This window comes from Giraffa tippelskirchi, chromosome 6, assembly GCF_054371585.1.
Source record: "Giraffa tippelskirchi isolate mGirTip1 chromosome 6, T2T-mGirTip1v1.2.pri, whole genome shotgun sequence".
NCBI lineage: Eukaryota > Metazoa > Chordata > Mammalia > Artiodactyla > Giraffidae > Giraffa > Giraffa tippelskirchi.
Window position 1 is genome coordinate 86650496 of NC_137280.1, and position 21781 is coordinate 86672276.

General features: G+C 56.0%; 3 protein-coding genes across 9 annotated transcripts in view; 2 read left to right on the forward strand and 1 right to left on the reverse strand.

Moving 5' to 3' along the window:
* Nucleotides 1-847: 847 nt before the first annotated feature.
* Nucleotides 848-13650, forward strand: HACL2 (2-hydroxyacyl-CoA lyase 2). Of its 3 annotated transcripts, none has more exons than XM_081501241.1 (16): nucleotides 848-901; nucleotides 1490-1634; nucleotides 3399-3600; nucleotides 3733-3860; nucleotides 3961-4099; nucleotides 4188-4299; nucleotides 8186-8285; nucleotides 8459-8556; nucleotides 8672-8808; nucleotides 9782-9916; nucleotides 11839-11953; nucleotides 12043-12212; nucleotides 12286-12356; nucleotides 12440-12511; nucleotides 12693-12798; nucleotides 12930-13650. In XM_081501241.1, the coding sequence occupies exons 2-16, from the start codon at nucleotides 1500-1502 to the stop codon at nucleotides 13106-13108; spliced, it is 1899 nt and encodes a 632-aa protein (XP_081357367.1). In that variant the 5' UTR covers nucleotides 848-901; nucleotides 1490-1499; the 3' UTR covers nucleotides 13109-13650. The 3 variants fall into 3 exon arrangements, with proteins under 3 accessions (XP_081357367.1, XP_081357365.1, XP_081357368.1); XM_081501239.1 differs by lacking the exon at nucleotides 848-901 and adding an exon at nucleotides 943-1225; XM_081501242.1 differs by lacking the exons at nucleotides 848-901; nucleotides 8459-8556; nucleotides 8672-8808 and adding exons at nucleotides 943-1225; nucleotides 8854-8887.
* A 2-nt stretch (nucleotides 13651-13652) lies between these two features.
* SYDE1 (synapse defective Rho GTPase activating protein 1) lies at nucleotides 13653-20529 on the reverse strand. 3 transcript variants are annotated; one of them, XM_081501237.1, is made up of 9 exons: nucleotides 20386-20529; nucleotides 18437-18772; nucleotides 18007-18332; nucleotides 17688-17880; nucleotides 17308-17522; nucleotides 16533-16659; nucleotides 16163-16323; nucleotides 15354-15579; nucleotides 13653-15058 (listed from the first exon to the last, which is right to left on the reverse strand). In XM_081501237.1, exons 1-9 carry the CDS (start codon nucleotides 20471-20473, stop codon nucleotides 14655-14657), a joined length of 2076 nt encoding a protein of 691 aa, XP_081357363.1. In that variant the 5' UTR covers nucleotides 20474-20529; the 3' UTR covers nucleotides 13653-14654. The 3 variants fall into 3 exon arrangements, with proteins under 3 accessions (XP_081357363.1, XP_081357364.1, XP_081357362.1); XM_081501238.1 differs by having other exon boundaries at nucleotides 17688-18332; nucleotides 18437-18592; XM_081501236.1 differs by having other exon boundaries at nucleotides 17688-18332.
* SLC1A6 (solute carrier family 1 member 6) overlaps nucleotides 14864-21781 on the forward strand; it is a 156733-nt gene continuing 149815 nt past the window's right edge. For 2 of the 3 annotated variants that reach the window (XM_081501254.1, XM_081501258.1), the window contains exon 1: nucleotides 14864-15017. The gene's annotated coding sequence lies outside the window, so the exon portion shown is untranslated. The remainder of the gene's footprint in view (nucleotides 15018-21781) is intronic. The other variant, XM_081501252.1, reaches the window with a different exon arrangement.

Below are 21781 nucleotides of genomic sequence, written 5' to 3' on the forward strand. Positions count from 1 at the left end.
TGTAATAAATCTGAGTTCTCCAACTCTCCGAGTGTGGTGCTTGGTTTCTCGAGCACTGGTTTCTGCAATAGAATGATTCTACAGAATATGAATGATGGGGTAGAATTCTCAAATGATGGGGTAGAATTCTCAAAGGGCAATCCCAGAAGTTGACTCGTTTAGTGATAAAACGGCAGGATTTGTCTTGGAGAGAAGCAGAGCGTTGAGTACCATAATTATTCCCCCTTTACTGATGGGGAGATCGTTTTCCAGAAGGCTGCAGTGAGGCGAAACGCGGGCTGGAACGGGGACCACTCGTAGAGTGTCCCCTCTCCTTCCCTGGAAGCAGAAAAACCCCAAGCCTGCAGGAAGTGGGCAGGGCCTACGAGGGTAAGGGAAATAGTGGAGGCCTAGGGGAGAGAGGGCGGGCCTCTGCCTTTGCAGAACTACGGTGGGGTGGGAGGCCGAGTCTGGAGCCAGAGCGAGGAGCAGTGTTTGTTTGGGGTGAGATCACGGATGGTGACACTGGGTAAGGGGTCTGTGATCGTCCGTGCTGGGCCAACATGAAGGGGCATACAGCATGCCTGCTGTGGAAAGCGGTTTGGGCTCGGAAGGCCTGGAATCTGTAGGCCAGCAACTTGGGGCCAAGCGGAGACCTGAGCTGGGCGGATCCGCCAGACTCCCGGATACGGAAAGTCGTAGGGGGGCGTGGCTTCTTGTTAAAAAAAAAAAGGGGGGTATTCGTGTGTGAGGCTTGCAGCGCAGCCAATGAGAAGCGAGGGAGGGCGGAGCCTGTGCAAGAGGCGGCCAGTAGAGACAGAGCTCTTATAGGCGGGGCCTGTGTCCCGGAGAGTGGCTAGGGCTCCGCGCACGCGCGGAGGCGGGTCCCGAATCCCAGTGGCCAAAAGGGGCAAGGACACAGGTACTTGGCCCAGCCCATTCAAGTCGTGCTGCTGGTCACGTGACACACAGGGCGCTGAATTCCTTTGGAGTCAGCGCCATTTCCTACGGATGAAGGTTAAAGTGCCACAGGGGTAGGAGGAGCATTCTGATACGAACTGACCTTGACTCTCGGCCTGGAGTCGGGAGTCAGATTGGAGTCCAGGCTCTCGCTGGAGGGGAGGGGTCCGGCTTCAGGAGAGGGTCATGCACGCTGACTTGGGGGGTGGGCTCACCACTAGGACTACGATTCTGGTCCTTGATGTCAAAGAGAGGCGGGACTTCCTGCCGACCCCTTGAGAAGCAGGTAAGTGGGAAATAATTGGAGGTGTTGTCGCCTCATTGACCTGTGTTGGTCTAATTTAGGTGGTCGTGGTAATGTAAGGAGCGGGGGAGTGGGCTACTGTTGCAAGGGGCGTGGCCTGGTTAGGAGCCTGGAGGTGTAAGGGGCGGGATCGTATAGGTGTGCGCGACAAGGGGCGTGGCCTGGATCTGGGCGGGGAGAGGCGGAGTGTCTTCTGGATAATTTAATTGTCGCGTCCAAGTCCTAGCACTCCCCTCTCTTCCTTAGGTGTCAGCTCATGGAGACCGCGGCAGCTGCCGCCCCAGCTTGGGGCTTCTTCCCCTCTTTCCTGCTCCTGGCCTTCGGGACGCTAGTGGCCGCCTTGCTGGGCGCCGCTCACCGCCTGGGGCTCTTCTATCAGTTGATGCACAAGGTTCGGGGGCATACAGGGGTGGCGGGCCGGGGGCAGTCAAAGGAGTGGACTTCCGTTAGCACCGTTTCCAGCTAAGCCATTTCACAGGCGGGGAGAATGAGGTTCCGATTAATGCAGAGCGACTGACTGGGTCGGGAAATTCTAGGATCCGGTTGCTATTGCGGAACTGCTTCGGGGACCCTGGACTTTGCCTCTAGGAAGAGGCCACGGGGAAACTACAGCTGCCCGGCACACCACACCCCACCTAACCCCTTCTTTAGGGACCCGCAGTCCTTTTCACAGAGCGATGTTCCCTAACACGGTGGAGTCAGAGTGCTGAGGGCAGGCCCCAGAGAATGTGGCTGGCCGTGACAGTTTTGTGAGGGTAGCTGTCTGCTCTGCTCAACGGTTTAGAGCAATTTTCCCAAGTACCCAACAGTTTGTCTTCATTTTCCACGAGTGGAAACCGAGGCTCAGAGAGGGTGTGTGATGGCTTGCCTTAGGTGACCTGTATGGGGAAGAAGTGACCCCACAGACCTGGCTCTGAACTACTTGGCTCCTCTCAGAAATTCACCCGTTCCCAGAGCCTCTCCCTGTCTTTTTTTTTTTTTTTTTTTAAGTCTTTACCGAATTTGTTACACAGTGTTGCTTCTGTTTTATGTTTTGGTGTTTTGGCTACCAGGCATGTGGGATCTTAGCTCCCTGCCTAGGGATCGAACCCACACCCTCTGCATTGGAAGGCGAAGTCTTAACCACTAGACCACCAGGGAAGTCTCCTTCTTAACCTGGAGCAGCGCCACTAGCCTTGTGGATTTGTAAAGGTTTAAGGCAAAGCCCAGGCTTCCCATGTGGTGCAGTGGCAAGGAACCTCCTTGCCAATGCAGGAGATGTGGATTTGATCCCTGGATTGGGAAGATCCCCCGGAGAAGGAAATGGCCAGTATTTTTGCCTGGGAGATCCCGTGGACAGAGGAGCCTGGCAGGCTGCAGTCCGTGGGATTGCAAAAGAGTCGGATGTGACTGAGTGACTAAACAACACAACAGTGGCAAAGGCCTCTGGTGTACAGGGCTGTGTGGAAGCTGGGGCTGGGAAGCCCCAGCATTGTCTTTGCCGCAGGCTGCTCCCCTTCTAGGCACTTGGTGGTTGGCAGCCTGTGAGCAGGGCCTGGTCCAGTGGGTGGGAGGGGCCTGGGAAACTGGAGTCAGCAGTCTCCTCCTGTGAGGCCCTGATACTGGAGGGCAGGCTGTTCTGGAGTCCCAGCTGGTGGCTTCTGGCCAAGCTCCCTTGGGTTCTGTGGATCCACCTTCCCTAACCTCTCTTCCTGCTTGTGCCACAGGTGCCTTGAGCGTACTGATTCTATGGGACTTTGAATCTTGCTCAGGAGTCTTGGTCTCTGTAGTTGTAAAAGGATATATTATCGGGAGGCTCTGATAAGATGCCTGGTGTGGCTCAGTGGTAAAGAATCCACCTGCCAATGCAGGAGATGTGGGTTCAATCCCTGGGCCGGGAAGATCCCTTGGAGAAGGAAGGTAACTCATTCCAATGTTTACTGCCTGGGAAATCCCATGGAGAGAGGAGCCTGGCGGGCTACAGTCCATGTGGGTTGCAAGAGGGTCAGACACGATCTAGCGACTAAACAACAACAAAGCAACACCAAGCTTCCCCTTCCTTCCCACCTTGCCCCTCCCCTCCTTCCTGGGGGAGGGGGATAATTCCTCTTCCCACCTGCCCTGGTTCCCGCACCTTGGTCCTTGACAATCTCACTCCTCTCCTCTCCTGGCCCAGGTGGACACGGCAAGCATCCGGCATGGTGGGGAGAATGTGGCAGCCGTGCTAAAGGCCCACGGCGTGCGCTTCCTTTTCACGCTGGTCGGTGGGCACATTTCGCCACTGCTGGTGGCCTGTGAGAAGTTGGGCATCCGCGTGGTGGACACCCGCCACGAAGTCACAGCCGTGTTTGCCGCCGATGCTGTAGCCCGCCTGACAGGTGAGGCCAGAACGAGGAGGGCTGGGGGCTGGTGAGACTGGGATGTCTTTGAGGGGGCAGGGTTTTTATTTTGAGGCGGGGAGGAATGTGGCCGGGAGGGTGGACCCAGCTGTGACAGGGTCTGTGTTCCAGGGACGGTGAGCGTGGCAGCAGTGACGGCAGGCCCCGGCCTCACCAACACAGTGACTGCGGTGAAGAATGCCCAGATAGCCCAGTCCCCAGTCCTGCTCCTGGGTGGGGCTGCCAGCACCCTGCTGCAGGTGCCCTTTCCTGGTGGGGGTAGGGGCAGGTGGCAGGGACCCCAGGGAGCCCGGAAGTGCTCCTGTGTTGACTTCCTGGACTTCTTTCTGTCTCTACTAGAATCGAGGTGCGCTCCAGGCAGTTGATCAGATGTCCCTGTTCCGGCCGCTCTGCAAGTTTTGTGCTTCTGTGCGGAGAGTGCGGGATATCATCCCCACCCTGAGGGCCGCGATAGCGGCTGCACAGTCGGGCACACCCGGTAGGTGGTGGGGCGGGGGCTGGGCAGTGGTCCCGCCCGGGGACCTGGGAGGCACAGCAGACTGAGCGTTCTCCTTGTCTCCACGCAGGCCCGGTGTTTGTGGAGCTGCCTCTGGACGTGCTGTACCCCTACTTCATGGTTCAGAAGGAGGTGATGCCAGCTAAGCCGCCCAAAGGCCTCATGGATCGAGTGGTCCACTGGTAAGTAGCCCAGCTCCTACCACTCCCTCCCATATTCCCTGGCTTCTCCCGCAGATCCCTGCCAGCACCCATCCTTTCTTTGACTCATTCACTGATTTGCACATTAGTTTGAGAGGAGCCAGCCACAAGGAGAGTGTTCTAGGTAGAGGAGACAGCATATGCAAAGGTCCTGAGGCAGGAATGAAGTTTGTGGGTTGGGAAAGCAAAGTGGTCCATGTGGTGGCAGCAGGTGAGCAAAGGGGAGAAGGGTAGAGGCTGAGCTGAGAGCAGTCAGCAGAAGCGCCTGAGCAGACCTGGGGCTTTGTCTTTTTTAAATATATGGCTGTGATTTTTTTAAAAAAAGGTCTTGAATATGTTACAGTGTTGCTTCTGCTTTGTGTTTTTTTGGTCTCGAGGCATGTGGGATCTTACCCTCCAGACCAGGGATAGAACCTGTACCCCTGCATTGAAAAGCAAGTACCACTGGACTGCCAGGAAAGTCCCTGGGGCTTTGTTTTTGATTTGAGAGCCATTGCAGGACCTTAAGCACTGGCATGGGATACCCTGCTTTTTTTTTTTTTTTTTTTTTTAATTATTATTTATTTGGCTGTGCTGGGTCTTCACTGCTGTACAGGCTTTTCTCTCGTTGTGGCAAGTCAGGGCTACTCTCTCTAGTTGCGGTTTGTGGGCTTCTCATTGCAGCGGCTTCTCTTGTTTCGGAACACAGGCTCTAGGGCGTGTGGGCTTCGGTAGTTGCAGCTCCCGGGCTGTACAGTACAGGCTCAATAGTTGTGGCACCTGAGCTTAGTTGTCCTAAAGCATGTGGGGTCTTCCCAGACCAGGGATTGAGGCCATGTCTCCTGCATTGGCAGGTGGATCCTTTACCACTGAGCCATCACGGAAGCCCTGGTTTGGGTTTTTATTAACGATCCCTCTGGCTCTTGCCAGAGAGTGGACTTTGGGGTCAGGTGGAAGCTGGGAAGCCAGGGAGGAGGTGTGGCAGTCCCTGGGCTAAGAGATGATGGTGGCCTGGAATCTAGGTGGTAGCTGTGGAATGCAGGGATGTGGGTGGATCTCATATGAGTGTCTGGACCTGCAGCAGGACAGGATAATGGGACAGTGGGTCCCTATAGGCCCACGACATGGGCATAGTTCACTCTGAGGCCTCCTATGGGATTTTTGAGTGGTGAGTAGCCTGGGTGTTGGAGAGAGCAGGGTAGCAGGCCTGGCGTGGGATAAGCTTGAAGGTTTTCCTGGAAGAGCTGCAAGTTTCATGGAGGAACTTCTTTCCATTGAGAGGCTAAAAAAGGTTGTAAGTAGGGGCATAGACTGAGCAGAGGGATGTGAGAGGGATCATTTCTGGTCACCACTGAGGTGGACCTGGCTGGAACAGGACACAGAAAGAATCAGTTCTCCTCCTCTTCCCCTTCTGTCCCTTCCATTTGCCTGTCCTTGCCCCTCTGCCTTCTACTCCCCCTCCAAATATTTAGTGAGTGCCACTATGTGCTAGGTGCCAGGATGGGCACGAATAGGACAGACAGGTCCCTGCTCCCTGGGCATGTGAGGAGCACCTGGAAGGCCAGCTCATAGTGTAGCAGGTTAACTCACATGTCTTTTATAGTAACCCCTAGAGTTAAGACTCAGAGGTATTATTCAGCCCATTTCACAGATTAGGTAACTGAGATCCGAGGCAGCTGAATGACTTGTATGCAGTTGTCCAGTTTGTTAATGGTCCACTAGGGTTCAGCCGGAAGGAACCTTCAGTGCTTAGTCCACACAGCTATGTTCCATCTGTAACGTAGCTGGAGTGAAATGAAAGTCCAGAGAGATGGGTTCAAATCCCAGAACTGCCACTAGCTAGCTGTGAACAAATGATTAAACCTCTCTCTTTTTTTTTCTTCCAGTTTTATTGAGATCTAATTGACATACAGCACAGTGTAGGTTTAAGGCGTACAGCATAATGATTTGACTTGTGTATATTGTGATTAGACCTTGCTTGATGTCAGCTTCCTCATCTGTAAGGTGGACAAACTTTGCTTTTTCTCTCTAGACTAAGATTTCATGAAAAATAAAGTGAGATTATTTTGATAGTGCAAAGCATATGCTGAAGTAGAAAAGAATTAATCATTATTACCTTAAATAAGAATAGGGCTGAGTCCAAAAAAAGAATGAAATAATGCCATTTGCAGCAACATGGATGGATCTAGAGATTGTTATGCTGAGTGAAGTAAGTGAGATAGAGATGGAGAAATATCATATGACATCCCTTATATGGGGAATCTAAAAAGAAATGATACAAATGAACTTATTTATGAAATAGAAAGGGACTCACAAACTTAGAGAACAAACTTATGGTTGCCAGTGGGGAAGGATGAGGGGAAGGGATAGTTCGGGAGTTTGGGATGGATATGTACACACCGGGCTTCTCAGGTGGTGCTAGTGGTTAAGAACCTGCCTGCCAATGCAGGAGATGTCAGAGACTTGGGTTAGATCCCGAGGCCAGGGAGATCCCCTGGAGAAGGGCATGGCAACCCACTCCAGTATTCTTGTCTGGAGAATAACATGGACAGAGGAGCCTGACGGGCTACAGTCCATAGCTTCGCAAAGAGTCAGACACAACTGAAGTGACTTAGCATGCATGCACGCACATACACACTGCTGCATTTAAAATGGATAACCAGCGAGGACCTACTGTGTAGCACAGGGAACTCTGCTCAATGTTATGTGGCAGCCTGGATGGGAGAGGAGTTGGGAGAGAATGGATACATACACGTGTATGGCTGAATCCCTTTGCTGTCCACCTGAAATTATCACAACATTGTTAGTCGGCTATACCCAATATCAAATTAAAAGTTAAAAAAAAAAATAGAACTGAGTCCAAAGTCATATCAAGCAGAAGGCAAGGTGTCTCCCAGCCTTCCTCCAGCATGATTAGGGAACTACCCTGCTAAGGCTGACTTATGCCTTGCCTTCTTTCCACATATAGTTTCCCATGGTTCCTGTTCTCATTTTCTGCCATCTTTACTCCTCCTCAAAAGAGAAACAGAAGCTTCAGGCTCTGACTAATTCTATCCAGCTGATGCCCACTTGTGTGTTTTTGTCTCTGAGGGCAGGAAGGAGCCGGATTAGTCTTTGTCTCTAGGGCCCTGCACCAGGCCTTGTGGAGAGTCAGGGCCCTGTGACCCAGGGAATAAGGAGATGTCAGAAGCCAGAGAAAGACAAGAGTACAGACGTTGTTAAATAACTCCCATTAATGGAGAGTTTGGGCTTCCCTGGTGGCTCAGTGGGAAAGAATCTTCCTGCCAATACAGGAGATGTGGGTTCGATCCCTGGTCAGGAAGATCCCTTGGAGAAGGAAATTCCAATCCACTCCAGTATTCTTGCCTGGGAAATCCCATGGACAGAGGAGCCTGGCAGGCTACAGTCTATGGGGTTGCAAGGGAATTGAACACACACGACTTAGTGCCTAGAGAACAGTACAGTGTTTGCAATGTGCTTTATATCCTGAGTGGATAGATCACTGGACCTTGGGAGAGATGGTCCCTTTTACATCTTACAGAGGAGGAAGCTCAGAAAAGTTAAGTCACTCAACCAGAGTCACACAGGAAGCAGCAGAGCCACAACCCAAGCCCACATCTGTCTGACCCAGCAGCTCTGGCCCGATTCTGGTGCTCCAGCCTGTGGCCCTTGTTTCTCAAGGTCTGTGTCATGTTGGGATGGTCACCGGAAGCTTCCAAGGGGAAACAGGCCACTGGACACTTGGCCACTGGGGTCTGTGTGTCCCCGGGCCATTGCTCATCCACCTCTGTTCCTGTCCTGCCTTTCCCGTCCCTTTCTGGGCCCTTCTTCAGCTTCTGAAACCCTAGTAATTACTCCTGGTAATGGCCTCTTCCTCTTCTCTTTGCAGGTACTTAGCGAATTTCCTGGCCAACCTCTTTGCAGGAGCTTGGGAGCCTCAGCCTGAGGGGCCTTTGCCCCTGGACATTCCCCAGGCCTCCCCCCAGCAGGTGACTTATCTGTTCCCTGGCCAGGGAGCCTCCCCTCCACAGCCTCCACCTCGCCCCCTGCAACCACTGCCACATGCTGAGTGGCTTCTCTCGGAATCAGTATTGGGGCTGTCATCTTGGGGGCCTCCTGCTGGCCTGAGGTCAGTTCTTTGAGCCCTCACCTCTTGCCCCAGGTTCAGCGCTGTGTAGAAATCTTGAGTCGGGCCAAAAGGCCCCTCATGCTAATTGGGAGCCAGGCCCTGCTGCCTCCGACATCTGCAGACAAGCTTCGGTGAGAAGCCTCTGGCCTGCTCTTATTGTTACGGTCACATGCCTGGTCCCCTGGTGCCCTGGGAGGAGGGGCAGGCCCTGGGCCACACTCAATTCTGTTATGCCTGGATCCCCAGGGCTGCCGTGGAGACCCTGGGCATCCCTTGCTTCCTGGCGGGGATGGCACGGGGACTGCTGGGCCGCAACCACCCCCTCCACTTCCGGCAGAACCGCAGGGCCGCCCTGAAGAAGGCAGACGTGGTCGTCCTGGCAGGTGGGCCTCGTCCTCCTAACCTCCCTCCCTTTTCCCTCCCTCTAGGTACCTCCCTGTCCATGTGGCCTTGCCCCTCTAGGTGGGTACTGGCTGGCACCTAGTCTCATAATCACCCACCCTCCTACCTCTCACCCCTAATTTCTTGCCAGGTGGCAGTTGTGTGCTGGGACCCAGCTTTACATAGAAGGGGATGCACAGAGAGTGGGCAACTGTGGGGCTGTGTATACAGCACTTGCATATGTTTGCATTATACAGCATTGACACAGCCCGTACACTGACTACACATATATTCTTACATAAAGTGCTCTGAATCCTGCCAGGCACATGATAGTTTTATCAGTTAGCTACTGGTGTGTAATAACAACACCCTAAATTCAGTGGCTTACAATGCGCTTATTATTTCTCAAGACCCACCTATGAGTTAGTTGACAGTTTTTTTCTCATTTTGGCAGGGCTCATCCCTGAGTCTGCAGTCAGGGAGGTGGGAAGGCAGTAGTTGGGCTGGCTTGTGTACTTGTGGGTTGACTGGCTGCAGGACTGGGCTAGCATGGCCTTGGCTGGGGTAACTGAGTTCTCTCTCCCCCCCTACCTCCTCCTCCATGTTTCTCATCAGCCAGCCAGGTAGCCTGGCCTTGTTCACTTGGTGGGTGATGAGAAACATGCAGGGCTGGGGGAACAAGGTTATACCAGAGAGAAGGATGGAAGCCGCAAGGCTTCTGGAGGTCTGGCTTCAGGAACACACGCCATGACTTCTCTCACATTCTTACAGGCCAAAGCACTGTAGGTCCTGGGGCCAGTCTAGGTTCCAGGAGTGGGGACCTGCAGAGTCTCATTGCAGGTGGCAACGGCACAGGGAGAGGTGAGGGATGGGGACCTTTCTGCATTCAGGCTACCACAGTGGATTGAGTAAGGTGGCGGGCACCCCCCAGGAAGCTGACCCTCGGTCTGCTGAGACCCCGTGCCCTTACCCCAGGAACAGTGTGTGACTTCCGCCTGTCCTATGGCCGTGTCCTCAGCCGTAGCAGCAAAATCATTGCTGTCAACCGTAACCGGAAGGAGATGCTGATCAACTCAGACATTTTCTGGAAGCCTCAAGAGGCTGTGCAGGGTGAGCCCCTCCTTTTGTATGTGTCCCTTTTCTTCTGGCCTCTGCTGCAGCTGGCTTGAGCTGGGTGCTGGTGACCAAGGCCTGGATCCTGCCCCATGGGGCACCCAGTTGGCCGGAGATGCATATTTGTCCCTTAGACTGGTAGGTGCTTCTGGTAGGGTTTTTTTTTTTTTTTTTTTTAGAAATTTTTATTGTGCATAAAATGGTCATTCCCCTTCGTAGGTCAGTTGTTACCACCTCTAAAATTGTTTACTGTAAATGAGAGCTTGGAGAAGGCAATGGCACCCCACTCCAGTACTCTTGCCTAGAAAATCCCATGGACGGAGGAGCCTGGTACGTTGTAGTCCATGGGGTCACTAAGAGTCGGACACGACTGAGCGACTTCACTTTCACTTTTCACTTTCATGCATTGGAGAAGGAAATGGCAACCCACTCCAGTATTCTTGCCTGGAGAATCTCAGGGACAGGGGAGCCTGGTGGGTTGACGTCTAAGGGGTTGCACAGAGTCAGACACAACTGAAGTAACGCAGCAGCAGCAGCAGCAAACCAGAGCTTCCCAGATGGCGCTAGTGATAAAGAATCCTCTTGCCAATACAGGAGATGCAAGAGATGTGGGTGCGATCCCTGGGTTGGGAAGATCCCCTGGTGGAAGAAATGGCACCCCACTCCAGTATTCTTGCCTGGGAAATCCATGGACAGAGGAGCCTCTCAGGCTACAATCCATGAGGTCACAAAGACTCGGACCTGACTGAGCACACACGCACACATGCACATGCACACACAGCATGTGTACCAGGGGGAAGGCCCGGGCATGTGCATGTGATCACGTGTCCTGACTGTACTCCCATGTTGCCCGCTGCCCTTAAGAACTGCCCTGGGGTCTCAGTTTTTCTGCTGTGGCCCTTCTTCCCCTGTTCAGTCCTCTTCCACAGCTTTTCCATGTGCTGCTTTGCCCATCGTTCCAAGGACGCTAACTCTACCCTGCAGTGTGAGTGAGAGGGAACTTGTGTCAAGCAAAGAAATGGCACCATGTGCATTCACGTTTGGGAAGATCCACTGGAGCAACTGATGGGCAGCAAGTTGGAGAGGACCAGGCAGAGGCAAGGGGGCTGTTAAGGCCAGGACAGAAACCATGAGGCCTGGAGTTGGGATGGACAGGGAGGAGAAACTCGGCTTCTCTGAGCCTCTGTGTGATCATTTCTGAGATGCAGCTGATGAAAGGTACATCGTCATCAGCTTATTTGTTCGCTCTCCAATACTCTGTGTGTCTGGGTTGTCGAGACTTGCTTGGACGATAGAGGTGTTTTTAGTGACATGTTTCAGAGGCAGAATTGACAGGTCTGTGTGACCCAGGGTGTGAAGGGGCAGGCAGGAGACAGAGGCTGATGTGAGTTTCTAACTCACTTTGTAATTTTATTTATTTTTGGCTGCACTGAGTCTTCATTGCCACATGGGCTTTTCTCTAGTTGTGGCCAGTGGGGGCTATTCTTTAGTTTCAGTGTGCAGGCTTCTCATTGCAGTGGCTTCTCTTGATGCGGAGTATAGGCTCTAGGGTTTGTCTTCTGGGCTCTAGAGCACAGGCTCAGTAGTTGTGGTGCATGAGCTTGGTTGCTCAGTGGCATGTGATATCTTCCCGGGCCAGGGATTGAACCTGTGTCTCCTGCATTGGTAGACGTATTCTTTACCACTGAGGCACCAGGGAAGCCCCGCTAACTCACTTTGGCCTTGCTCTCCCTCACCCCTGTCGCCCTAACCCTGGTTCTGGCAGGCTCTGGGGTGTTTCACCCATTTTGCCTTAGGCCATCTCCCCCCCACCTTCCCTGCTGCCTGCTTCCTTGCCTCCTGCTCAGATGCCTGTTGGCTTCCTGCTGTCTTTGGGCCTCTGGCCTTCTCCCCACAGCTGTGCCCTCTTCCTTCCCCAGGAGATGTGGGCTCCTTCGTGGTGAAGCTGGTGGAGGGCCTCCGGGGTCAGACGTGGGCCTCAGACTGGGCAGAGGAGCTTCGGCAAACCGACCGACAGAAGGAGCAGACCTTTCGGTGGGGGCTGGGTAGAGTGGACTTGGTGAGTCATGGGTTCCTGGCTGGCCAGGCTGCTGGCTCTTCTGACCTGCCTTGCTCCATCACAGGGAGAAGGCACTGATGCCCGTAGCCCAGCATCTTAACCCGATGCGGGTCCTGCAGTTGGTGGAGGACAGTCTGCCTGACAACTCCATCCTGGTGGTCGATGGCGGGGACTTTGTGGGCACAGCTGCCTACCTGGTGCAGCCCCGTGGGCCCCTGCGTTGGCTTGATCCTGGTAAGGGCAGACCTACACCCGGGGCAGCTTGCACTCCTCTGGGCCTCTTTACACCTGCTCTTGGTTCTCCTAGGGGCCTTCGGGACTCTGGGGGTTGGTGCCGGATTTGCACTTGGGGCCAAACTGTGTCGGCCGGATGCTGAGGTGAGTCAGAGCGTGCTGGGGGCAGGAGGCTTGCTGCTTTCTGGGCCATAAGCCAGCCCAACCATCCTTGGTACCCACCTCAGGTCTGGTGCCTGTTTGGGGATGGAGCATTTGGCTATAGCCTCATCGAATTTGACACCTTCGTCAGACACAAGGTGACTGGGCGGGCTGACCCAAGGGAAGCTCAGAGTCTGGGGTTCTGGGAGATATCCTCAGGGGTGGGCTGGGGAGGGAGCTCCTTATCTGGCAGAGGTCCTGTCCCTGCCTTTCACCTGCCACTGGCCAAGCCTTGGGACTGAAGGCCGTGGCCTGGCCTCCTCCTCTCCCTCCCTGCAGATCCCAGTGATTGCCTTGATAGGAAATGACGCTGGCTGGACCCAGATTTCCAGGGAGCAGGTGCCCTCTCTGGGCAGCAATGTGGCCTGTGGCCTGGCTTACACTGGTGAGAGGGGCTTGGATGGTTGGGGAGGGGGAACGCCATTTCAGGGTCGGCTGAATATGTATGCCTCTCCAGGTCTACCTGCATGGGCGGCTGCGTTTCTTCTGCCATTCTGACTTGCCCTTCCATTTTAGATTACCACAAGGCAGCCCTGGGACTGGGGGCCCGGGGCTTCCTACTCTCACGAGAGAATGAGGATCAGGAGGTCAAGGTGCTGCGTGACGCCCAGCAGCAGTGCCAAGATGGCCACCCAGTTGTGGTCAACGTCCTCATCGGGAGGACGGACTTCCGGGATGGCTCCATTGCCGTGTAGGGCCTCATGGGTCAGTGCTCTTGGCTCTCTTCCCACCCCTGGACTGTGCCTAGCTGGCTTGGAGTTTCACCCTTGCCTGCCCTGGGCCGAAGCCATGAGGCCCAGTGACCCTGCAATCTTCCCTGAGGACAGGGAGGGGCTGGACTGGGTCAGAGCTAAGAGAGGCTCTGACAGCCCTGGGGAGTTCTTGGGCCTATTTCTTTGTGAGCTCAACTGTGTCCTTTCTCCCCTCCTTACTTGTTGTTCAGTCGCTAAGTCGTGTCCTTCTCTTTGTGACTCCATGGACTGCAGCATGCCAGGCTCCTCCATCCCTCCACTGTCTCCCAGAATTTGCTCAAATTTATGTCCATTGAGTCGGTGATGCTATCTAACCATTTCATCCTCTGCTGCCTCCTTCTCCTTTTGCCTTCAGTCTTTCCCAGCATCAGGGTCTTTTCCAATGAACTGGCTCTTTCACACCAGGTGGCCAAAGTACTGCAGCTTCCTGTCTCATGCACTGAATAAACCACGTCTGGTCCATGGGTGCCCAAGTACTCATCCCAGAACCTGTGCATATTGATTTATTGTCCACAAAGATGGAAGTGAGGGAAAGAGGGGGGAGACAGGAGGGGACCCTACTCTCCCACTGGAACTCTGGGGCTCACTGAGGCACCATTACTGGGGATTTCAGGGTGCCTGGGCACTGCAAACTCTTCCCCCCACCCCCTCTGTGGTCCCTGAAAGAGCCCCACATACCCACTCTAGACATGTCCATACACATTACTCCTCACACACAGACACACACGCAGGGAGGCAATAAATATGTTCCGTACCAAAGTGCCCCCAGCCTGACACTTCAGGTGGGGCCCCTCCAAAAGGGAGGTTTTATAAGTGCTCGATTTCTTCAGGAATGGGGAAGAAGAATTGGGGAGGGGAAGGGCCAGACTCTTGCTATCTACTTTCGCTGGTTTGAGGCAATTACGGGGTTTTCCCTGGAAAAGAGGGTGGGAAACCAGCTGTTTTCCTATAAGCCCCAGGCTGCTCCTATCTATCCAGAGCCCAGGAGAGGGGCTCCCCTCACATCCTGCCTCAAACAGCACCTCTTCATAGTCCTTGGGCCCACTGAGGGAAAAGCAGAGTGCAGTGCTCAAAGCTAATACTGATTTGGTTGGCAGCAGCAAGGACTGACTGGGAGGGTGTCTCACCATCTCAGGGTGATGCTCACAGTAACTGGTGTTTCCCTGGCTAAGGGGAAGGAAAAGATGCCGGCCCTGTAAGCAGAACTGCCTTTTGGCAGCCAGGAGAGAAGCCCTTGGTACTCAAGAAAAGATGGCCACAATAGCTGGTCCCTAAAGTCCTGCACCCCCGGCCTTCGCAACCAGTGACCAAATACTGAGTACTAGAAATAGGGAATGATTCTCAGCAACGGATTGGCTGGTAGCTAGGCAACTCCCCAGTAACCAGGAGTTGGACCTGAGCTACAGGTCTGGTCCGCCCTAGGTCGTTAGGGCACCGCCTTAGCAACCAGGAGCCTAGCCTTAGTAATTGGGGTCCAGCCCCGCCCGGCTCAGAGACACACGTTGATCTGCTTGGAGAGCTCTCTCTCCAGGTCGAGGATGAGGGCATCAAAGTCTTTGAGGTTCAGGTGCGGGTTGAAGGGCGCCTCGAAGTCGTCTTCGAAATCGGTGGCGCCAGGCGGCTCGCCAGCCTCGTCGTCCTCATCTTCACTGTCGCTGCCCGTCACGTGGTCATAGTCTGGCCCGGAGAGGAAGTCCCGCCCACAAGGCAGGAAGTCCCTCCCGCAAACGCTCCAGTCACCCGCGTAGCGGTTGCTCGGGGGGCTTTCGGGACCGCCCCGGCCGCGGGGCCGAGTCACCACTTCGGGGCTCGCTAGCGGCAAGTGCAGCGACGGCTGTCGTTTGGGCCGCAGGTACGGGACGAGCTCCGGAGGCTCTGGGGGCCTGCGGGGATCTGCAGTGGGAGAGGGAGGGCTTGGATGATGTTACGCCCAGCGGCGGCCCTAGGCCTCTGATTGGCTGCTTAGGTAATCACGCCCCTGATTGGACTGTCGAAAGGCAAGGCCTTCGACCGGATCGGGATTTCACTGGCTGCGCTAGACCTGGTTGCTCAGGCAACTAGGTACTGGCTTACTCTGAGGAGGGGGCGTGTCTCGCCTGAAGCCGGAGATTCTTAACTGGCCGCCAGAGAAAGCATTGTCTGGGATACCACGCTCGCTTCGGCGGCGCGGGGGCGGGGGCCAGCTCACCTGGCCAGGCTTGCAGCAGGTAATGCAGCACCTCGATATGGCGCTTGAAGTCCACCGCGTTCGAGAGACCCGGGCCAGAGCTGCGGATGCGGGGTCTGGCGGGTGCCTGGCGCGCCGGCAGCAGCACGGGACCGAAGCAAACGGCCAGGTTCTGCGGAGTCATGCGGTTGTGGGCGTGGAAGGAGGAGACAAGGCGCAGGTGGTCCAGGAGAAGCGTCAATGTAGCCTGAGAGAAGAGGGTTGGGAGAGTACGCGGTGGGCAAAGTCGATCCCCTGTCGCACTCGAGGGAGACTAAGGCGGTTCAGAATGGGGAAGCTAAGATTCAGAGTCTCATAGCTGGGAGATGATCCTGCTAGAACTTAGCTATTAGTATTATGCTCCCCTTTTGCTGGAGGGAAGACTGAGGCCAAAGGTAACAACTTTGAAATGGCAGAACTTGGGCTTGAACCTTCTCCTCTGTGTGTTAGGCAAGGCTGGTAGTAATCCCATTTTACAGATGGGGATATTTAGGCACAGAGGCAGGATCCCACAGCCAGGAACCTCCCTTATGGTAGGTTGACAGACCTCTGTTCAGAGTTTGTTAATTTCAATACATCCTGCCTGTGAAACCTGAGGTAACTCACTCAACTGCCCTAGGCCTTAGTTTCCATTATCTATAAAGTGGGGATACTAACAGCACTAGGGTTGTGATGGTGCCACACATTCATGGCCATTACCAGCCCAGGCATGGGAGAAACATTCTGCTGATGTCAGTTCACTCCCTGTCCTGCCCACTCTCCCCACCCCCCACCCCCCAGGCCCAACTCACCCTCTCCACATCTGGCAGGCAGCTGAGGAGCTCACGGGTGCCCTCAGTGCTGGATGGAGCCCTGCTTGGGGGCCCTCGAGCCATGGCCTCCAGCACCACCTGATAGAGGGGCTGGGTGATGAGTGGGGTAGGCAGCTCCCGAAGATAATCCTTGAGGATGCCTGTGGATATAGGGCCCACACTGGTTAGGGCACCCCTGGGTTCTGAGGAACTTCAACGGGGGGTGGGAGAGGGGAAAGAGGAGGAGGACAGGTGCAGGAAGGTAAAAACAAGGCCGACAGAAGGGGTGAAGTCCCAGGGGGACCACAGGGACTGCCTTGAGGTGAAGGTTGACTAGGGAGCAGGCAGGAGAGCAAAGGGGCAAGCTGACCAGTGATGACATTGATATCAGGGTACAGGTCCTCGGAGAGGCACACAGCTGCACTGTCTCGCTCAAAGGCATCGCGAAGCTCTTTCTTCACGGCTGCTGAGCCGCACAGACGGTATAGCCCCACTACCTGGGGGTAGGAGCAGAGAGGTGTCTTTTTTGTCAGTGTACAGACTGATGTAGGCCCTATGGGGTGAGGGCCAGAGGCCTGGATTCAGGTGGCAATGGGCTGAGAGGTTGGGGGCTGGCTGAAACTTCACTGGCTGCCTTTCTGTTCTTCTGACACCTGTCATGGGGGACCCCATCTGGCTGCTTGGACAACCCAGTCCTGTAAACCCTCCAAATTACTTGTCCTGGCATCCACCTCCTTTGACTCAGGAAACCTTGACTCCTTTTCAGCTTACTTGTCACCTCCTCTGGAAAGCCTTCCCTGACTACCCCACCCAGCAGGTCAGGTCCTGCTTTAAGCTGTCCCAGCTTCTTCAGTCTTATCCCAGCCAGTTTCATATATGTGATTTATTAGTCATGTCTTTCCCCTCACCAGACTGTGAGCTCCAAAAGGGTTGGGATCCTATGTTATGAAATGAACAGAGGACCCATGAGTTCTGGGCTAGATGCTAGGATCTGGGGGTGTAGGGAGCTCCTGCCCTTGTCTAGGCTGGGATTGGAGCTAAGAGTTCCCCAGGAGGGTAGGGGGAAGCCTGGCCTCCATACCCTGGGTGTTCTGGGGAGTGGTTCTGAGGTCTGGGGGCTCGCTAGGGTGGGGTGAGGGACTTACCCGCAGCCCTCGGCGCTCGATCTGCCCAACACACTTCTGAATAATGAGAGGCACCTGGCCAGGGGACTGCTCACGCTCCACCAGCAGGGGCAAGGGCAGCCCGAAGACGTGGGGCTCAGCGGTGCTGGGTGATTCCTGTTGCTCTGACAGGGTTAGCTTGGCATATAGCAGCCCTTGGGGCTCAAGGCGCACTGCCAGCTGCTGGGCCTGGCACCCTAAAGACACAAAGGGGACTTCCTGAGTGGGGTCTGCCCCGATCACCTCCTGTGCCCTGTCCCCTAGGCCAAGCTACATCCCCACCCTGGGGACTCTAGAGGAAGGAGGGAGCCAGGCGCGGAATCCTGTGCCCTCCCTGCCCCCTCTGGGACCATGCACCCTACCTCGGAAAACCGTGGGCAGCAGCACAGTGCCCTGGGCGCAGGGCCGGTGCCGCCGGACACCGGGGTCCCAGGCCAGCACCAGGGCCCGTAGCAGCCGGGCTGCCTCGAGTTCCAGGTGAAAGGTGTGGTCCAGCCGCAGGAAGTCTGGCCCCCCACGCAGCGGCCCGGTTCGGGCCCGGGCCACCCCATCCACCTGCAGCAGGCAGCAGAGGTCTCGCGGAGTGGCTCCAGGCGCCGGCCGCAGCCCTCCCAGCCCGTACAGGTGCAGGCTGAGGCGGCCCCAGAGCGCAGCCGGGGGCGGCCGGGCGGAGGGGCCCACCTCATAGGGGCGGAAGGCAGTGGGCGACGGAGGTCCCGCGGGGCGCTCGGGAGAGTCGCCATCACTGAGGTAACCTGCCCTCGGGCCCCGTGCGCCCTCAGCCACTGCTGTCCGCCCTGGGGGCCCCACGCTGCTGTCCAGGTGGTAACGACTGATGACGGAGCCCTCGGGGGCGGCCCGCTCGCGCTCTCGGCTCGTCCGGGTGCTCCGCAGACTCAGTCGGCGCCGCAGCTCAGGCAGCTTCTTCATCTTCATTGAGAGGCGCCTGGCCGGGCCGGGGGACTTGGTGCGGGAGGCTTTGGTTGGGGGGCTGGCAGGGGCTGCGCCTGTGGGGACAGCAGACCTCAGGGTCCAGAAATCTGGGCTTGGGATGGGGGTGATTATGCTTGTAGTCACCTTGCAGGCCCCAGGGTGGGAGGCTTGTGCTCACCTGGAGAGGCCGGGCTGTCTGCCTCAGCTGAGCCTGGCTGTGGGCCTGGGAGCTCCGGTGCTGGGAGTCTGGGGTCCTCCTCTGGGATGGGGTTGTACCAGATCTCGCCGGCAGGCTCCCCACTGCCAGGCGCCCCTGGCCCCAGAGTGGCCTCCTCTGGTGGCTTGGCCCCGCCCAGCACCCAGCGGCGGCTGCTGGGCTCCAGGCTCTGCAGGTAGGCACCGTGAGCCGGGCTCCGGGATGCCTCAGGGCTGGGGGGCCCCTCCGCTCCAACTTGGGGTCCTTCCAGGGCCTGGGGCTCTGGAGGACTGGGCTCCGGGCGCTGGGCTGGTCGGCCTGGCAGAGAGCAAGGGGAGTGAGAGGCAGCCTCCCACTGCCCCCAGAGCAGCCCCAGCCCAGGGCTCTTCCCCTATGGGAGATGGGGTGCCCTCAGCCCGGACACTCCCCACATTCATTTGGAATGGGTGGCTGCAGGCTGGCAATCTCATCCACTACCAGCTCCCCGCCCTCAACTCCCCGCCCTAGTGTCCCAAACAGGACTCTGTCTGTCTGCCCTCCATCCTCAGAGGTCCAGAGGGGTTTCTCCAGGCCTGGGCCCTGCATTCCCCACTCTATGCCCCCATGCCTCTCTTTAATGCTGGCGGGGAGCCCTGCCCTTGTACCTTCTCAGTGGGTGGCTTTGGGGAAACCACTTGCCATCTGAGCCTCACTGTCCTCCTGTGATATGGGAGTGAGGGGGCTGGATTTTATGCCCTCCTTCAGGGAGACTTCAAGGGTTCTCAGCATGAGAGCACTTCCTAGGCACTCATATCTCAGGCACACACAGCCCACGGTGGATGCTGGCTAGCTTGCTTAGAAGACCAGAGCAGGCATGACAGCGAGTGTGTGGCTGCCAGGTTCTTCTTTACCCGCAGCATGTCACTCCCCACCCCGCTGCCTTTCTTTCCAAACTTTGCCCCCATCCTGGAGCTGACCCTGTGTTTTAGCCCAGACAGACCCCAACAGTTTTTGCTTTCGCTCCCCGCCCCGCCCCGCCCCTGCCCCGGGCCCCACCGCTCCATCCTCCTCTCTCCGGCATCCTGGGCTGTTTCCTGTGTCTGTTTGTGCGTGGGCACCCCTGTCCCTTCTCTCTGCCCTGGGAACCCTGGGAATCTCTGGGAAGACGGCTGGGGGGAGGTCAGATCCACGAAATCCTCTGCCGTCCCTCCTTTAACCCTTTCCTTTCTGGGACTTCCTGTCCCACGCAGCTCCCATTTCTTTAAGGTCTTCCATGCCGACTCCCTCCTCTGGTCGTCTCATACTTCCAATCCCTGAGTCTCTCTGGGCTTTCATTTAGTAGCATAGTCCACAGAGCTGTTAAGTCGCTTCACTGGCACTGGGTCAATTACCCAAACCGCTCCGTGCCTCAGTTTCCCCATCTGTATAAGGGGGCAGTTTTCTGCGGCTGCCTAAGGTGGATGCAGCTGCAGTTAGGGGCTAATAGGTAAGAGGGGATTGGGAGGTGGCCCCCACGATCGACGCACCGCCTCTCTCCCTCCTCTGCAGGGTGTACGCCCCCATCTCCCATCCCAGGTCTCTAGGGCTCAGGGTGTCGCCAGCCTGGCCTGACTAAGCCCCAGTTTCTCAGCCTCCCAGCTCCTCCTCCCCTCCACTCTCCAGGCGCTCAGCCTCGGCCCCATTTCCTGTCAGGGGTGAGGCCCCCTCCCGGGCCTCCCGAGGAGCCCGCAGAGCTGGCATCCCTGGTCAAGCGCACATAACGGTCCGCGCCCCCTCTCCCCCCGGCCCGTTACTTCCACGACCCCTGCCTGCCCCGGCCCCCAACCCCGACCCGCAGGGGGCTCCGCGGGGCTTCCCCTGTCCCCTCAGCAGTCCTTCCTTGGGGCCCCGGGACCCTCTTCCAAGCCGGGCGGGGTTCTGGGCCCCTTCTTCCCCACCTCCCTCTCTCTCACCGCGCTCCTTCGCGTCCGACTTTTTCCGGGGAAGTTTCTCCCGGCCCCGAAGGCGGGAGAAGGTCTTCCTGAGCAGCGGCTCGGCCATGCTGGGGCCCGGGCCGGGCTAAGTGCGCGCCCCGGGCTCCGGCCGCGCCGCCCCCCGCCCCGCCCGGTCTCCCCGCCCGCCCCCTGCCCCGCGCCAGCAGGAAGCGCATTCCGGGAATGCTTGGCCCAAACTTTTTTTTTTTTTTTTTGCCCTTCCCGCGGTCTGAGCGAGCGATGCTGGGAGTTGTAGTCAGTCGCCAGGGCCTGGCGGGGTCCTGTCACCAGCTCTTGTCTTTCCTTTTACCCACCCTCCATTAGTGATCGCATACAGCAGGTTCTCTTGAGTTTACTTCAAAAACGCATCCTGCACAAATCCACAGATCTCTTCTCTCTCCTCCCATCCACTGCTCCAGCCTGGTGCAAGCCCTGGCATCGCTTATTTTGACGACACCCCCTCTTCCCTTAGTTTCCCTGGATGCCACTCTCTTGCCTTCCTCTTCCATCCAGTTCTCTACTCCTCTCTCTCCCCAATTCCAGTTACTACTGCTCTTAACAAACCACCCCAAAGCTTAGTGGTTGTAAATCAGTCCTGTTATGATGCTAGCAGATGCTGTGGGCCAAGGATTGGGGCAGGGCAGAGCTGACATTGGTTGTCTCTACTCTTTTGTTGGAAAGATTTCAAGGTTTAAGAGTGACTCAAACGAAGGGCCAGTATCATCTGGAGGCATGTTCACTTACAGGTCTTGCAATTGATGCCAGGTGTGCGCTGGGACTGTAGCAGGACCTGTGGACTAGGGCACCTCCACAAGCCTCTTGCCAAAAAGGTCTGTACAGTCAAACCTATGGTTTTTCTAGTAGTCATGTATGGATGTGAGAGTTGGACCGTAAAGAAGGCTGAGTGAAGAAGAAATGAGACTTTCAAATTGTGCTAGAGAAGACTCTTGAGAGTCCTTTGGACTGCAAGGAGACCAAACCAGTCAATCCTAAAGGAAATCAAGCCTGAATATTCATTGGAAGGACTGATGCTGAAGCTCCAATATTTTCGCTACATGATGTAAAAAGCTGTCTCATTGGAAAAGACCCTGAAGCTGAGATAGACTGAAGCAAAAGGAGAAGAGGGTGGCAGAGGATAAGATAGTTAGATAACATCACTGACTCAATGGACATGAATTTGAGCAAGCTCCTGGAGATAGTAAAGGACAGGGGAGCCTGGTGTGCTGCAGTTCATGGGTCACAAAGAGTTGGACATGACTTAGTGACTGAACAACCAGCTTCTTGGTGTGAACTGGGTTCCTCCTAGCAGGTCAGTAGTCAGGGTAGTTTGGTTTCTTACAGAGCCACCCAGGGCTTCAAAAATAAACAAAGCAGA

Bases quoted from the DNA above. Each gene is read 5' to 3' on its own strand.
- SYDE1 (XM_081501236.1), bottom strand. From the start codon at position 20,473: ATGGCCGAGCCGCTGCTCAGGAAGACCTTCTCCCGCCTTCGGGGCCGG. The intron at 18,333-18,436 runs GTGAGCACAAGC...CTGTCCCCACAG, and splicing joins AGACAGCCCGGCCTCTCCAG to GCGCAGCCCCTGCCAGCCCC. The intron at 15,059-15,353 runs GTGAGCTGGCCC...CTCCCACTGCAG, and splicing joins CCTGCTGCAAGCCTGGCCAG to ATCCCCGCAGGCCCCCAGAG.
- HACL2 (XM_081501241.1), top strand. From the start codon at position 1,500: ATGGAGACCGCGGCAGCTGCCGCCCCAGCTTGGGGCTTCTTCCCCTCT. The intron at 1,635-3,398 runs GTTCGGGGGCAT...CTCCTGGCCCAG, and splicing joins TCTATCAGTTGATGCACAAG to GTGGACACGGCAAGCATCCG. The intron at 8,557-8,671 runs GTGAGAAGCCTC...CTGGATCCCCAG, and splicing joins ACATCTGCAGACAAGCTTCG to GGCTGCCGTGGAGACCCTGG.